General features: G+C 34.9%; 1 protein-coding gene across 5 annotated transcripts in view; it reads left to right on the top strand.

Moving 5' to 3' along the window:
* The first annotated feature begins 1,567 nt into the window (after positions 1-1,567).
* LOC107854328 (BAG-associated GRAM protein 1) overlaps positions 1,568-17,411 on the top strand; it is a 28,180-nt gene continuing 12,336 nt past the window's right edge. For 4 of the 5 annotated variants that reach the window (XR_007053355.1, XR_007053356.1, XM_047408991.1 and 1 more), the window contains exons 1-13: positions 1,568-1,981; positions 5,884-5,934; positions 8,562-8,659; positions 9,706-9,781; positions 9,959-10,087; positions 10,166-10,257; positions 11,614-11,728; positions 11,833-11,949; positions 12,497-12,526; positions 12,642-12,741; positions 13,503-13,609; positions 15,337-15,480; positions 15,567-15,671. Coding sequence is in view for 3 of the 5 variants with exons in the window: in XM_047408991.1 (XP_047264947.1) it covers positions 1,796-1,981; positions 5,884-5,934; positions 8,562-8,659; positions 9,706-9,781; positions 9,959-10,087; positions 10,166-10,257; positions 11,614-11,728; positions 11,833-11,949; positions 12,497-12,526; positions 12,642-12,741; positions 13,503-13,609; positions 15,337-15,480; positions 15,567-15,671 (1,350 nt within the window). In the remaining 2 variants the exon portion in view is untranslated. The remainder of the gene's footprint in view (positions 1,982-5,883; positions 5,935-8,561; positions 8,660-9,705; positions 9,782-9,958; positions 10,088-10,165; positions 10,258-11,613; positions 11,729-11,832; positions 11,950-12,496; positions 12,527-12,641; positions 12,742-13,502; positions 13,610-15,336; positions 15,481-15,566; positions 15,672-17,411) is intronic. The other variant, XM_047408988.1, reaches the window with a different exon arrangement.

Here is a 17,411-nt window from a genome sequence, read left to right as displayed (position 1 = left end):
GGTTGCAAAAGTAAATAATTGGAGGTTATGAAAATGAGAGATTTGGAAGTTATGGATATTATTAATTTTATTTAAGAGTACAATTTATGAATATAAATAATTATGAGTTATGAAGATGATTTTTTTAAAAATAAAATAATTGATAAAAATAAGAAAAAAATCTCAAAAAAGGAGAAAAAAAATAAATAGAAATGATGGCCATAGAGAAGTGTTACATCATCCTTGTCTTGTTTTTCCTTTATATATATATATATATATATATATATATATATATATATATATATATTGATAGAGATTTTATCAAATTAGAAAGTGTCTTATTATTTCCTGCTTATATTGTCCTCGGTATTAAATAACTAAAAAGTTAATAATTATTAGATTTAGAGTTTCATAACATCATTAATAGAATTAATTTTATAAAATACACTTCTAATTAATAATTTTTAATAGATGTATCAAGTCAAAAGATATCAAGTAAAATAAAAAAAGGGAGTAAATAACTAAAGAAAATAATAATGGTTAAATTTAGAATTTCAAGATATCATTAATAAAATTAATTTTATAAAATATAATTTTAATTAATATTTTTTTAATAAATATACAAAAATCAATAAAAATTAAGTAAAACAGAACGAAGGAAGTGATATTCTAATCTTTTCATTTTATATCTAACCGTTGTTTTATTTTAGATAACCATGAAATCATTGATAATGTTATTCCAAATTTTACCCTTCTTCAAACAACATAACCAAGAAAATATTACTTCCTCCACTTGAATTTATTTGTTCTTATTTTATTATTTTATTTTTATTTATTGATTTTAATAAATTAAAAAATATTTAATATTTTGTTTTTATTATTAATTATTTATTATTCAAATCATTTCTTAATATTCATTACTAAACATCAATTAATAGAAGTAACATGATAAAATTATTATATCAGTCATTATTTTATTAATAAATGTATTATGTCAAAAAGTAAAAGTAAAAATGAATGAAGGAAGTAAAAAGTTATTTTTTCAAGATATTTATAAAAAATAAGTTAATAAAAATATATGTAAACTCAAAGAATTTAAAATGACATCAAAATGTTATTTTATCCGTATAAATACAACTCAAAAAATTTAAAATGACATCAAAATGTTACCAATACTTAGTGCATCAGAAGAAAGGCAAGAAAACAGTTCACATGTTCAAGTGATGCTACAAAATATGAAGTCACCAACTTGTTATTTGATAATTTGGCTAGTTGTAAAGGACAATATCATAACAAAAAATATTTAAACCTTTCTCATTATTTAAGAATCATATTTGACTGTATATTAGTAGGTAAATTAATTATTTGGACAATTTTAATTATTTTTAAAATTGAAGGCATAAACTTACATTTAAAAAAAAATAAAAAATAAAAAAAATCTATTCCAACTCCAACTCCAACTTTAAATTTTTTTTTTTTTTTTTTTATTGGCAAACGCCTTCTTGTTTCCAATTTGGAAAATCCAATCGAACATCATTTTCATCATTATTATTAGAAGTAGAAAAGGGTAAAATATATCATTTGGGTAGCGACTATTTAATTCTGTTTTCCACGCTATTATAAACTTTCAACAATGTCCACTTTAGAACTCTCCATCTTCCTTCATTTTCTTCTTCCTCCTCCTTTCTTTGACAATTGGCATTGACCTTTCTCTTTCACACACTCACGCACTTACTACGTGTGTGTATATATATAAAAGAAATATATATAGACACACAATTTGTTTGATCCAGCATTTTTCAACTGTATATTTGTAATGATTGTGGAGACGGCGTTGGAAGTACTGGTGCCGTCGTGGTGGGAGGTGAAAATCACCGTCGCGGCGACGGTATTTGTTGTCATTTCTTACTGGTTCTTTGCGTTCGGCGGCGATGATGATGATTCTGGTGGTCGTGGTGTTGCCGTTGATGATGATTCCGGTATCGTCGTTGATAAAGACAAGGTATTCTTCTTTTTCTGAATTTCTGTTTGATTTTACGGCTTTTGATGAAATGTATATATTCAGAGAATTTTAGTAACCGCTTGTTCTTGTTGATTCTAATTGTCGAAGAAATGCTATCTGGTTGATTCTATGGTTCTTGATTTTGAAATTGTTGAAGAAATGCTATCGAGAGAATTTTAGTAACTGCTTGTTGTTATTGATTTTAATTTTAGTGACAAATGTTATTAGGGACTGTTTATCTTGAACCAAGAGTCTACTAGAAACGGACTCTTTATCTTTGAGTTAGGAGTAGGGTCTGCGTACAATCTATCCTTCCCAGACGGCACTTTGTTGTTGTGTGGTTGACAAAGTTTATTGATTTTTGATCTAGTAGTAGTGATGTGTGGGTTAGAGGAATGTTAGGGGTTCATACCCTGAAGCAAACAAAAGCCTGGTATTTAAGTGGATATCGAGTATTAAACTGTGCATCACTGGGAATTTATAGATTATTCAAGAAATTTGGGCCCTGATGATGGGATTTTGGTGCTAATTTAGAAGCATGGTATAGTTTTTTTGTTTTTTTTTTTTGATGGTGCATTTTACAAGTTATTTAATTGAATGCCATGTCTTTTCTGGAATAACTGTAATGGATCCATGTCAGTTAGTTTCATGAAACTGTTTGGAAGTGATAGAAATTATATAGAAAAAGGTGAAGAATTATCCTAGTAATACTGAATAGTGAAGGTTTTAGAAGTAAAGTAAGGCTTTTCTAGTTAAGTTGCTCTTTTGAAAATGCAAAACTTTGCCTCCTTATATTATATCTTATGCAGAAAAAGGCCAAATTCACCTTGGTTTTTGTTTGTTTGTTTCTTTCTTAGAGCCATCGCTTACTTGAGTGTTGTGGTAATGAAAAGATGTGAAGAATCAGGAAATACCATTGCATTTCTGCTTGACTAACTTCTTTAAATGTCATATTTGTTTATAGTCAAATCGAAATTGCTGCCTCGTAAGGGTTAGGCTAGGAAATTGTGGTTGGTGGTCACTCAAATCTCCTACTAAATGCCAAGATGTGAGAAATGACGTGTTTTATAACAAATTTTGTTTTAACTGGTTTGTGATGGAGGCATAGTAGTAGTATTAGTAGTAATGGTACAACAACAACATACCCAGTGCATTCCGACAAAGTGGGGTCTGGGGAAGGTAAAGTTTACACAGTCCATACCACTATCTCATATGAGTAGAGAGGCTATTTCCGACTAGTAGTAATGGTAGTTGCTGTAATATATAATTAGAGAAGAAGGGCAAATTTACTTTTGTTTTTGTTTGTTTGTTTCTTTCTTAATTAAGAGCCATTGCTTACTTGAGTGTTTTGGTAATGAAAGATGCCAAGAATCAGGAAACACAACCGGATTTCTGCTTGACCGACTTCTTTAAATGTCATATTTGCTTATGTTCTAGTGCCTTGGAAGGGTTAGGTTATGGAGGTGGCATTGGTGGTCACTCAGTCTCCTACTAAATGCCAAAAATGTTTTTGAGGAATAGTAGTATTAGTAATAATGGTAGTTGTAGTTGTTGTATATAATTAGAGTCATATGCTTAAACATTTCAGAAAGCTGAGAATATGTTGTGGTATCATGTGTACATGGAATATAATGAAATGAAGTGTGACAACATTATAATTTTTGTGTGTTATGGCTTTTATGTTGTAGCAGACCACAACTTTCTTTTCCTGAAACAAATAATGATAGCAGTGCCTGCTCTATTAGCAGCTGGATGTTGGCCAATCATTGAACTTCATTAAAGATAAGGGTGTCGATGAAGATATACATTTATACAGAATATAAAAAAGTTAAGTCAGTTTTATTAATCGGTGAAGGAAAAATGAATATAAAAAAGGTGGAATCTTTTTTATGGATGAGTTGTCAATCTTCAGATGGTTCCCTTTTTTCTTTTCTTCACATTAAGTTGGTTAATCAAATTAATTTTGTTTCTGAAATAAGTTGGGACTGAAGCATAGTTGATTGATTCATTCAGTTTATTCTCTTTGCTTTGAATGTTTCAAATGGTGTTGGAAGGTTGTTTTCTTTTTCTCTAATCAGTGTGTCACTTAGGGACTCCAAAATTTCTTCAACATGAAAATTTGGATGGCGGTGGCACTTGGATGGTGTTTTAGGAAATATTTTAAAATAACTAGAATATCCCTTTGTTGGAAAACAATGTTTGTTTGCATTACATGTCTGATTAGATGTTTCCGGATCAGATGCTCATAATATTAATATCACTTTCAGCATATAAGCTTTTTAGTAATATCACTAATAGTGTGCATGAGATGAAAGGAACCATAGTGAAAATTTGAAACATAATAACAGGGAAGAGAACATGTGAGAATTCACCAGAAAAAAATAAAAATAGCAACAAAAAGAAACTTTTGTGGGCTAACTGGAATAAGTTTGGTTTATTTCAGGTTTGCACCAAACAAAAAGCTTGTTTTGTAATATTCAAAAAAAATAAAAAATTGGGAAATGTGATTTGTTTTATTAGCAAAGAGATTCTTTTTTGCTATTAAGCCAGTTTCAGAAAAGTATTTTGGGTCAAGCACCATTTTTACAGCAGATTATTGCTTTTGAATTTAGCTATATGTTAGTTTAAGCTAGTGGACCCATTTTGTAGTTAGCTATGTTTTGATTTATTTTGATTTTGGGAATTGTAAAAAGTGGGTTAAATTTTATTTTCTGATGGTATATGTATAATGTGATGGATGTTCCATTTGAAAAGAGATGACAGTGCTCTGAAGTTTGAAGAATACAACTAGAAACATAGCCCTCAATTTGAAGGAGTATACACTTGGTAGTTTGTGGGAAAAAAACCTAACTAGTAAAATTTAAAGCACTTGGTGGCAGATGTTTGCACTTCTGAACTTCTCAGCTGATTAATATGTTTGAACATGTTTCTTTATTATTTAGCAAGTACAAGAAATTAGCTAAGCATTGATGATTTTTCTTTGAAACAGTATCTGTCCTAGATTAAATGTTTTTTTGAATGTCCCAATATTGACCACTCCTACAAAACACTTTTAACCATATTACATCCTCTTAGATCATATGACTTAGATTGGGTTATGATGGTTGACTTAGTTTATTCAGTTTAATGTTGGAAAATGATTGATTTAACTTTAAATAGAAATTGTTAATTTAAAAACTCCAGGGAAAACACTATGAACTTATTATGATCTAAAAAACAAAAAGAACTCATCGGGAAACAGTACTAGTCAAAAACTTACGAAAAGATAGTTAGAGAAAACTCAATTATAAGAAGGCCGATGTTGACTACCTAGATAGTTAATAAGTAACAACATGGGAAAGTCTTGGTAATATATTCCACAATTGTTGTGAACGCCAGACCTTTCTAATCCACAAAACCGGAAAGTAATCAGTGGTGGCCACATGTTCACTCGCTTAACATATACAGTCTTTGTTATGAAATCCTAATGTGATATGTGTGCCAAGTTAAAATAAGAAATTCGATTTGGAATTAAAGGATATTTTCTATTGAACGGATTTTGTCAAAATTATCAGTAATAATCGACTTATCTCTTGGTTACAGATATTTGGGTAATGGGCTGATAATTTAACATTAGTGTATGTTTTGTTTACTTTAGAAAGTTTAGCTGGAGGGCTGGTTAACAGGAATCTCTCACTTTAGTGAGAAAATTTCTTGAAAAGAAAGTTTCCCTTGATTTGAGAATTATGAACCTTGACGATTGCCTTTACTGGATAAGATTAATAGTCATTTGCTTAGATTTTTTTTTTTTGGGCTTTTGTTTCCATTATTCTCTTGGGAAGTGTGGTGGTTATAAACTTACTAGCCATTTATATTGAGTAAGTTCGGCTTATTTGACATGTAGTTGTATACTTATTTTGTAGATGGGCCAGCTAAAAGGAGACCCTCAAACTAATTCTGCATATATAATCAAGGTATATTTCGGATCGTGGTGCTTGTGCAATATACTTTTGCTCTTATCTCTGATTGCACTGTATTGTACTCTATTGCTATTACTTATAAAAATAATTCATTAAATTGACTCATGTGTTGGGATATTAAATGCATGTAATAGCGAAGTTAGAGGTTGCATATTAAATTCATTATAGGCTTGTAAAACCAAGAGCGGGGAGGGCCAGCGACTTGGACCAAGTGAAGTGCATTAAAGATGAGGAAGACAGAATATTGGTGGACGAGACACACATTAGACGAAGATGGCAGAATGCTTCCATATGTGCCGGATGATTTAGACCACTCTGAGAGTCATCGAGATTCTAGTTATTGTACGTGTATCAAGTTTGAGGAGGTTATCCATAAGATAAAAGGGGGAGGGTGACTGACTTGATGAGATTTCAATGGAATTTTGAAAGAGTGCAAGTATAGCAAGTATGGAATGGCTAATGGGGGGTTGTGTAACATCACTTTTAGGATAATGATCCCATTGTACAAGAAAAAGAGTGATATCCAAAATTGCAACAAATATAGGCATTAACAACAACAACAACATACCTAGTATATTCCCACCAAGTGGGGTCTGGGGAGGGTAAGTGTACGCAGTCCATGCCACTACCTTAATGTGAGATAGAGAGACTGTTTCCGATAGACCTCCGGCTCAAAATAAAGCAATCTAAGATAAGATAAGGAATAGTAATAGCACAAGATACAATAGAAATTAACATATTCAATAGTACCAAAAGCAGGATACTCCAAGTACACACCAAAACATACAACATCCTAACTCAGACTTACCTTCTATCCTAATTCGCCTCCTCCACAACTTCCTATCCAGGGCCATGTCCTTGGTAAGCTGTAGTCGCTCCATGTCATTTCTAATCACCTCCCTCCAAAATTGCAAAATATAGGCATCAAACTACTAAACCGCACTATGAGAATTTGGGAGGGCGGTGGAGATGAGAATGAAGAGGGGTGTGTCATTACTGAGAACCAACTTAGATTCATTGTCAGGGCGTTCAACTACAAAAGTCATTCATTTTAAGGAGATTGATGTAGCAGTATAGGGAGAGGAACGGAGATTTACATATGGTTCATTGATCTAGAAAAAGTTACAATAAAGTCCCTAGGGGGTTCTTTATAAATGTTTGGAGGCCAAAGGCGTACTTGTAGCTTACATTAGCACAATTAAGAACATGTACGATGGAGCCAAGACTCAAGTGAGGATAGTGGGAGGAGACTTTGAACATTTTCTAGTCGTGATAGGGTTGCACCAGGGATTCACTTTCAACCTGTTGCTATTTTCTTTTCTTTGGTGATGGATGTACTGTCTTGGCATATCCAAGATGAGGTGCCATGATGTTTGCTTTTTGCAGTGACATAGTTTTGATTGACAAGACACGTGACATAATTAACAAATACATTGGAGGTTTGGAAATAAGTCCTGAAGTCTAATTAGTTCAAGTTGAGCAAGACTAAGACAAAATACGAGGAGTTGCAAGTTTGGTGATTTAACTCACGTGGTAGATGTGGAAATAAGGATTGAAACACAAGTTATCCCCAAAAAAGGAAGTTTCAAGTATCTGGGGTCAATAATTTAAGGAAATGGAGAGATTGACGATGATGTTACACATTGTATTGGAGCGGGGTGGATGACATGGAAGCTTACGGTTAGTGTTTTCTATGATAAAAATGTGCCACCAAGTCTCTTAAAGGTAACTTTTATAAAGTGGTGGTTAAACCAGCTATGTTGTATAGGACGCAGTGTTGGTTGATCAAGAACATGCATACCTAGACGATGAGAGTAGTGGAAATGAGGACGTTGAAATAGATGTATGGGCATGCTAGGTGAGATAGGATTGGGAGTGAAGCTATCCGAAAGGTGGTAGTGAACTCCATGGTGAACAGAATGAAGGACACGAGACTGAGATAGTTCAGGCATGTGAGGAGAAGATGCACAAATGCCTCAGTATAGATGAGAGAGAGGTTGGCTATTATGGGTGTAATGAGAGGCAGAGGTAGACCAAAAAAGTCTTGGAAAGGTGAATAGACAGGACATGACTCACCTACAGCTTACTGTTGATATGACCTTAGATAGAGAGATATAGAGGTCGAGAATTAAGCTAGAAGGTTAGTAGGTCAAGCATTGTCTAGTTCCATTTTTAGTATTGTTATAATTACTTTCCTACTATCTTATTCTTCAGTTTTAGGTTTTGATGTTTCATTTGCTTCGCTTATCATATTATTTTGTCTTTAATATTTTTCTCTTCTTCATTGTTTTCTTCGTTACTATATTTGCTTTACATGCTTGTTTTTTATATGCTTTACTTGATCCAAGGGTCTATTAGAAACCACCTCTCTACCTTCGCAAGGTTACCAAGGTAGGGGTAAGCTTACATGCTGTCTGATCATCTCCTCATTCCAGTTACCATCGATTAAGAATTGAGAAATCTTTGTGTTGTCGGGTCTAGTGTCAATGATTCTATAATTTGCTAAAGCGTACACACCAACTTCCCCAGACCCACTTATGGGATTACATTGGGAAAGTTGTTGTTGTAGTTGTAGCAATGGTAGGAATTCATAGTTGACTTGTGTTTTCCCTATATTTCAGGTTGAACTGTTAGCTGCTAAAAATCTCATTGCTGCTAATTTGAATGGCACGTCAGATCCATACGCAATCATCACTTGTGGTGCACAAAAAAGATTTAGGTGATTGTATCTATTTTTGTTATCCTGTTATCGTGGATGGCCAGTCATATAAATAGATGTCACCTAGTTATATCCATATTTCCTTTTATTGCTGTGACTGAAACCAAGTTGCATGTTGAAGAGAAGTATGATGATTTTCTTGTGTGAGTACATATTTGTAACTTGAATGTAAAAACTGACACCATGAGAGATTAGTTGATTTTGGCCCCTTCAGATTGTTAACAAAGTTTATTCTTTTTTGAAACTTTTTGAATTTGAAGATCAATTTGAGAACCTTATTACATCTTAGTCCTTTCCTCTTTTTCGAAAGTTCGTGCTAGTTTTCTTCTTGTTGGTATGATGATCTTCTGATTTTCATCATCTTCTTTTTAAATAAAATGATGGCTATGGAAATATTGTTATAATGAGATTTAGTTGTTTTGAACGTATATTGGAGGTAATGGACAATATGTTATATTGGTGGTTGGTTTGGTTTTAAGATGGTATTTTACTTCATGTGCTCTGTGATAGCAGTTCAAAAGCAGTCACAGCTTCTCTGATCAGCTGAGAGCATACATTTTTTTCTCAGTCAGTTGGTTCATTAACAACGGGTACAATCTAAGTAGGCGTTTTCCATACGATTTGAGACCCCAATTTCAAGTTTTGATTTGAAATCTGCTCAAAATTTCAACTTCAAATCCCAAATTTTCCGAAAAGTTGGATTTCAATTATTTTTAAATGTAAAACTTGACCAATAAGGTAATGTTTGTAAAAAAAAAAAGACTCATCATTCTAAATTTCGTAATAGAAGACCCATGCTCGACGTGAATACTGTTCTTACCATGTGGAAAAATTATATTAAAGATTTATGTGTGTGTGTTAGGGGGGGGGGGTTGCAGTTATGTTCTCAGGGCTTGACATATATGTGTGCGTGTGTGTATGCACGATGCAAGCGTACGGCTGAGGTAATGAGGAACGTTGGAGAAGTTTTTATATGAAAGCGTATTCAGAATGTGTTATTGCATCTGGTTAACACATTTCAAAGTGTACTCTTTAACCTGTTGTAGTTCAATGATCCCTGGTTCAAGAAATCCTATGTGGGGGGAGGAGTTCAACTTTTCTGTTGATGAGCTTCCAGCAGAGGTAAGCAATTCAATGCATCTTGTAACAAAGCACAACTGCTATATTCTGTTTTTGTTATACTCTTTGGAGATAGTGCTATAGTTGATTTATCACATTAACTTGTGGTTACATGGATTTTAGTGTTCTTGGTCTTTTTCTTTGGAATAATCTCTGAATTGTGCTTTGATTGTGCGGCAGATAAATGTGACAATATATGATTGGGACATAATTTGGAAAAGTGCTGGTCTTGGTTCAGTGACTGTACCTGTTGAAAATGAAGGCCAGACAGGTGCTGTTTGGCATACATTGAACAGCACATCGGGGCAGGTATCTATTGATTATTTCATCTTCTTGTTTTCATTTTTCTTTTGGAATAACACATCACGGTTTTGCTTGATGTTGTAGAGGTTCTATCCCGATGAAACTAAATCCTGCCCGTATCTTTTCCAGGTTTGTCTTCACATTAAAACAGTAAAACTCAATATCAATTCATCAAGGTAGGGGTTTGCCTTCTTTTGGAAGCCTTTTATTTCTTCCTGTTTTAGTGTCAACAGTTCTGTATGGAACTAAGGCTATCTACTAACATGCTTAACCTGATGATATTCATTTTAGTTTATTAGGGGTCGTCCTTTTGGTCCATGCATTCTCTGCCTCTGCCTTTCAAGCGTACATACTATATCAAGACGAGTTGACATTGAGATTTATGTGCTATTAGGAATTCTGTGATTGGATTACTTACCAAGATGTTTATGTGGTAATGTTACAAAGTAGTTGAATGACTCTTTTCTTCCCTTCTTAAAGTCTCCTAATAGCTGTGAGTGTTGCAAGTGATCCTGCAATGAAGTTTTGATGGGTTACACTGGAAGGAATCTTGGGTATGAATTTGATTTGTTAGGAACTACTAAGTGTTATGGCTTGAGAATATAGTGCGAACTTTGAAACTTGGGTTTGTGTATACTATAAATCCGTGTTATTAATGGAACGCTTTAGGCACTCAATGCAGAAGCTAGGTGCAGTATCAGTTACGCTTCAATGCAGGTACCAAGGTACTATGGCTTGTGTCTCGTGGGCCTTGGGCTCTAAAAGATAAATATAGTTGATGAAGTGGTCCTTAAGGGGATCACAGAGTGGTTGATCATGAGAGGTCCCAAGTTCGATCTCAGCTACATGGTTCTTTGATATTTCCTCTGCCTTGGTAGAGGTAGAGTTATCAGATACCTTGTGGTTGTGAGATGTAGCAAGCTGCCCCTTGTATTAGTCGATGTGTGAGGTTGGCTCAGCATCACTATAAGAGCTTATGTAGCCGTTATGAAAAAGTTAAGACACTATTTTTCTTTTACGTGACTTCTTGCTAATAGTTCTGTTTTGATAAATGACTCCTTTTTTTAGTAGATTAAAAGGATATGGGTGTGATAACATATAAGCTGTTATTAAAAAAATAAAATAACACAATGATAAATTATCTCTAAGAAGAGGGGGTTGTGGCTGAAAATTAACTGCAATGAAACACTTCTGTGAGAAAAGGAGGAGAGAAGGGACCCTTTGTTTCACTAGTTGGCAAGTGGATGATAAAATGTAATCAAGTTTCTTTGTGTTGCAATCTTTAGATAATGCTTTTAATTTACTATTTAAATAGTATTAACAATTCGAACATTACTCGCTTTCAACAGAGAGTCGGAGGAGACTTATTTAGTATTAGTTACTCTTTTGATTGCTGGAAGATTATTTATCCATCAGCAAAATAGTTGATGATAATTCTTTATAGTTCTGCCCTATCTATATCACCAAAAAATAATATATCCAGGAGTGGGTGGATAATGTTCTCTCTCTCCGTTTTCTTTCTGGTGTCTTAGGGGTTTGAATGGTGCTAATACTCGTAGAAGGATTCCTTTGGATAAAGAAGGGCCTACTGTGGTTCATCAGAAACCTGGGCCACTGCAAACAATCTTTGATCTCCCTGCTGATGAGGCAAGTGCAGATTTGGATTTATAGAGTGTTCTTGGCTTTTCAAGGATTCTTAGTTGGAAAACTAGACTATTCCGTTTGATTGCTAAAGGAACCATTAATTGCAGGTTGTTGAACATAGTTATTCTTGTGCACTTGAGAGGTCATTTTTGTATCATGGACGTATGTATGTCTCCTCATGGCACATTTGCTTCCACTCAAATGTATTCTCAAAGCAAATGAAGGTTTGTTCCGCTTCAAGTTCCATGCCTTAAATTGGAAGTTGGAAGCTTATGGGTTTGCTCTCTGACTTTCTTCAAGCATGTATTTGTGATATTTGTTTGTTTGTCCTTTTTCCCCCCAAAAGCAAATTAGTTTGTTGTGGGTGCAATACTTCCATTTAAAAGCCTAGTTACAAATATTTCTACTGTGACCTTACTGTTGGACATTATGAACCTTGGAGAATGTTATTCAAAAATTTGATGGAAATTCTTTTTTTGACGAAGGTAACAGAATTTGTTGGAAACTTTTCCTGATTGATAAATGAAATCTGGATCCAGCTAAAGACATTCCTTTCCTAATTCTCTTATATATAGATGCGGTTCTATACAACGACAACAACATATGTGGTTCTATATCCCCTAATATTATTCCCCTTTCCAACTCTGCATTAAATGGTCAAGACTGTATTTACCCCCCAACATTTCTGATATAGTAAATTCATCTCAAGAGTGCTGAAACTTGTTCTATGCTGCCTGCTTATTTGATCATGCTATATTTCTTTTCTCACAGGTAGTTATTCCTCTAGGAGATATTGACGAGGTATGATATTACCTGTGCATGTTGTCGGTTTGTCATTTCCAAGTTGTCACGGTGCTTGGGATGGTTACCTGGGATATTATTTTGGAAATTGATGGTAGTGTTATTTTGCTTTTAGATAAGGAGGAGCCAGCATGCATTCATTAACCCTGCTATTACAATAATTCTGCGTACAGGTGCTGGCGGCCATGGGGTACCTCCTTTAGGAAATCCTGATGGTTAGTAAATCAACCTGTTCTTCCAACTCCAATTTCAATTATTTTATATGCTTTTTCTCCCTTTAAATGAGTCAGCAAGTTGGATAATGAATGAGCTTTTCACTTTTTTAAGTTTCAGTTGGTTAGGAGGAAAGCCCCACCAAAACTGATTTAGCGTTGAGGTGTAGAGTGATTGATTTGGTAGGAGGAGATTCTCGGATGACATGTATGATTCTAGTAGACTCATAGCGCGGTAACGCGACTGGAGTTTTTGTCAAGTTTTCCACCTTAATGCTTGTCTGACTCAATAGTATCTTAGGAAAAGTACCAACAACGACAACATACTCAGTGTAATCCCACAAGTGGGATCGGGGAAGGGCATAGTGTATGCAGACCTTACGCAGGTAGAGAGTTTGTCTCCATTAGACCCTCTGCTCAAGAAAGTTTAAGTACCCATGTCTAATATAATCCAGAATCACTCGGGACCTAATTTTAAAGTTCTCAATACAATAGTTTTCTATTTCTGCCACTTTATACTTCAAAAGCTTTTTGGAAAAAAGGACTCTAAAAGCTACCTGTTGTCACCATATGTTCTTCTATTAAACAGACAAAATTATATACACAATTAACTCTTCTATCGATACTCTTTCAAGTGAAAACGAGATACAAATTGCAAAGAAGAGAAGTTCTTTATATTAACTCATGTTAGATGGCTGAATTTAATATTGACATTCTGGATTCTTAGTATCTATTTGCTAATCACATAACTTTTCAACTTCCAGGGAGAGTACGATATATGTTTGCTTCTTTTTGGAATAGGAATCATGCAATCAGAGCCTTGCAACGATCAGCAACGAACTATCATGCCATGCTAGAAGCAGAGAAAAAGGTATCGTCTGTGCTTTTAATTGGTCCTTTTTCTGAGTATCTGAGACATTAAGCAGTTATACATTCTTACTGAAGGTTGCTTGTATAGAACATCCTAGAAATCAAATTGTCTGCTTCACTGTGTTTTTCCTCTTTATCTTTTTGTTGATTAAGTTACAATTTTATTAATGAGATGAGGAAATCACACATACAAGATGGTATGGAATCTAAAGAAAGATGTGATTATCTAAACAAAGAGCATCAACAGGGCAGCCCGGTGCTCTAAGCTCCCGCTATGCTCGGGGTCTGGAACGACCGAACCACAATATCACTAAGTGCTCCAAAGTTGTACCAATTTTTTTTTTTCCAATTATCTGTAAGGACAAGTCCTCCATCCCTTCAAATGCTCCTCTTTCTCTCTTGTCATATTAGCTACATGAGTGCTGGAGGAGCTGTTCTGATATTCTCATTATCCTCCTCCTAATTTATATCATAGAAGCTCCTCTCCTACTGTTCCTAGTATCACTTGTTGCACCCAAAATCATGCTCCGACCATTCGGCATACACCATAATCTTTAAGCAACGGACTGAACTAGTGAGTGATTGCATCCTCTCCTGCCTGCTTCACTGTGCTACACATTGGAAATATTTCCTACTTAAGTTAACTTTAACAAAAGTGTCATGTAGCGTATGGGAGCTACATGTTCTAATGCATTAGCATAGTAGACATCAAATTTAGTTTTTTCTTCTATTTATCTCACTTCTAATTGATGCAAGAATTCTGTTGGCATAGTTAATATCTTTCCTTGCGCTCAGGGTAAGCAGAAGACTTTGGATAGCTGTATGGTTATGATTACGATTTTAATGTTCTCTCATGAAGATCTATACTGTGGTAGGAAGTCGTTTAGGGTGGTAACATTCAGGCTTATCGGTGTACGCTCCGAGCATGAGAATGTGTAAAGAATCTAAGGGAAGAATTTAGAAAAAGGAAAAAGACTAGAATTCATGTTGACTTGTGATGGATGATTAGATTGCCTAGTAGAGCAGAAGAATGACGTGTATGTCATTGTATATTGTCTAACAACCGAATAGACCCTTGTTCAAAGGAAAAAAGGGTGATTGCTTTCATGGAATGAGTTTTTTGGATCAATTGTATGAATATAATCCTAGACAATAATTTGTATCATCGGGAGCGCAGACATGTGCCTTTTGACGCAGAAGCAAGTCGTAAACCAGGGCAAACAAGTCGTAATTAGCATTTATGAGTCTCTTCAAGTTGTTGTATAACTGAGAGAGCAAGGTCCCAATCAACTGATTAGTGCTTCAGAGAAAACTTGTGTGACTCATGCGGAGGCTTTAATTTACATGTGAATTGTTGCCTGCCAAATAATTATATTACAAAAGAATGACACTCATGTTTCATAAGCATCTTATCAACTTGTTGGTCAAGCAGAAGAGCAAAGGAATGTGCTCTTGAATTTGGAGGCTACAGAACATTGGCATACTTTTGATGTCATGTAATGATAATTTTGTCTTGTGCTTGTTGAAGCAACATCATGTGCAGAGGTGTTCTTAGTCTCAGCAATGTTTGATTTGCCCATAAAACTAGATTGTAAGAAATTTATTACTTATAGTGCAGCTTTTGGTCATGGCAGTTTCTCCCCAGAATTTCTTTTCTATACCTGTTATATTTATCTTCTTTTTCATGATCCCCTATCCCCACAAAATTTCAATCTTTGTTTCTTTTAGGAGAGGGAACAGTCAGCACTACGTGCACATAGCAGTTCGGTTAAAGGAAGTAAAAAGATGGATATGAGTCGGGAAGAAAATGTGCCAAGGTCTGAGAAGTCTCAGCCTTTTATTAAGGAAGAAGTCCTTTCTGGTATATACAATGTATGTGTATGAGACCTAAGCTCTTGATCTTTTAGCAACTAGAACCTCTTGATACATGATTTAAGATTTTTATTATAAATTTTCAGGACATCTTCCCATGTACACCTCAGCAGTTTTTTGACTTATTATTGGCTGATGGTTCAAATTTCACTAACGATTACCGTACAGCACGCAAAGATTCTAATCTCAATGTAAGTTCTATGGTACAGTTGGAACATTTTTTGTGAATTTTGCTTCTCATTTTATGTATTTCAGAGATCAAGTACTATGTTTTTGTGCGTTTTTCCCCCCTCTTTTTTTCTTTTTGTGGGTGAAAGGGGGTGTTTTACTTCCATTGAATGTGAAAGTTAAGATACTGCAAAAATATATATATTATTCATAGAATTGTACAGTATTTATAAGAGAAAAGTAAGATAAAAATGAACTAATCAATCCCTGATTTTTGGGAGATTCTTGAATCAAGGGATTTCCCTTGATCTATTTCCTAAAATAATATATTTTCCTAATATACATGCTATCCCATATTTATAGGAGCTGATTATAGTCAATCTGTTAGTTGATTTGTGGAGCAGATTTGATTGAAATCTGCCAGTCATTGTGGAGCAGATTCTGCCTCAATCTGCTAGCTCATTCGACACTCCTCCTCAAGTTGGCATGTAAATATCGAACATGTCTAACTTGCTAACAAATGACTCAAAGGTGGTTCTGAAGAGGCCTTTTGTGAAAATATCTGCTACTTGTTTAGTTGTTGGAACGAAAGGGATGCACACATTTCCATCTTCAATCTTCTCTTTAATGAACTGTCTGTCCACTTCAACATGCTTTGTTTTTGTCATGTTGAACTGGGTTATGAGCAATGCTTATGACAGCTTTATTGTCACAGTAAAACTTCATTGGCAAACTCATAGGTCTTCTTAGTTCTTTCGAAAATCTCTTGAGCCACAACATTTCACAAATTCCATGTGCCATGGATCGATACTAAACCTCAACACTATTTCGAGCCACCACGTTTTGCTTCTTACTCCTCCATGTTACTAAATTTCCCCAAATGAATGTACAATATCCGGACGTAGACCTTCTATCAATAGAAGAACTAGCCCAGTCCGGATCTGTATAAGCTTCAACACTTCTTTGCTCATTCTTTTTAAAGAACAACCCTTTTTTAGGAGAGCTCTTTAGATACCTTCGAATTCGATACACAGCTTCTTGGTGTTCTTCTCGTGGAGAATGCATGAACTGACTAACTAGGCTCACAACAAAGCCAATATTAGGCCTAGTATGTGACAGGTAAATCAACTTCCCTACCAATCACTGGTATCAGCCCCTATCAATTGATTTCCCATCCATTGCAAACTTTAGATTCGGGTCAATTGAAGTTTCAGCTGGCCTACAACTACTCATTCCCGTTTCTTTTAACAGATCTCATTCCCGTTTCTTTTAACAGATCAAGAACATACTTCCTTTGTGACACTATAATTCCTTGTTTCGATCCAGGAGAGCTCTTTAGATACCTTCGGATTCGATGCACAGCTTCTTGGTGTTCTTCTCGTGGAGAATGCATGATCCAGGAGAGCTCTTTAGATACCTTCGGATTCGATACACAACTTCTTGGTGTTCTTCTCGTGGAGAATGCATGAACTGACTAACTAGGCTCACAACAAAGGCAATATTAGGCCTAGTATGTGACAGGTAAATCAACTTCCCTACCAATCACTGGTATCGGCCCCTATCAATTGATTTCCCATCCATCGCAAACTTTAGATTCGGGTCAATTGAAGTTTCAGCTGGCCTACAACCACTCATTCCCGTTTCTTTTAACAGATCAAGAACATACTTCCTTTGTGACACTATAATTCCTTGTTTCGATCCAGGAAAGCTCTTTAAATACCTTCGGATTCGATACACAGCTTCTTGGTGTTCTTCTCGTGGAG

This window comes from Capsicum annuum, chromosome 1 (assembly GCF_002878395.1).
Source record: "Capsicum annuum cultivar UCD-10X-F1 chromosome 1, UCD10Xv1.1, whole genome shotgun sequence".
Taxonomy (NCBI): domain Eukaryota; kingdom Viridiplantae; phylum Streptophyta; class Magnoliopsida; order Solanales; family Solanaceae; genus Capsicum; species Capsicum annuum.
Note: the sequence above shows the minus strand (reverse complement) of the source record. Positions and strands in the feature narration are given on the sequence as shown.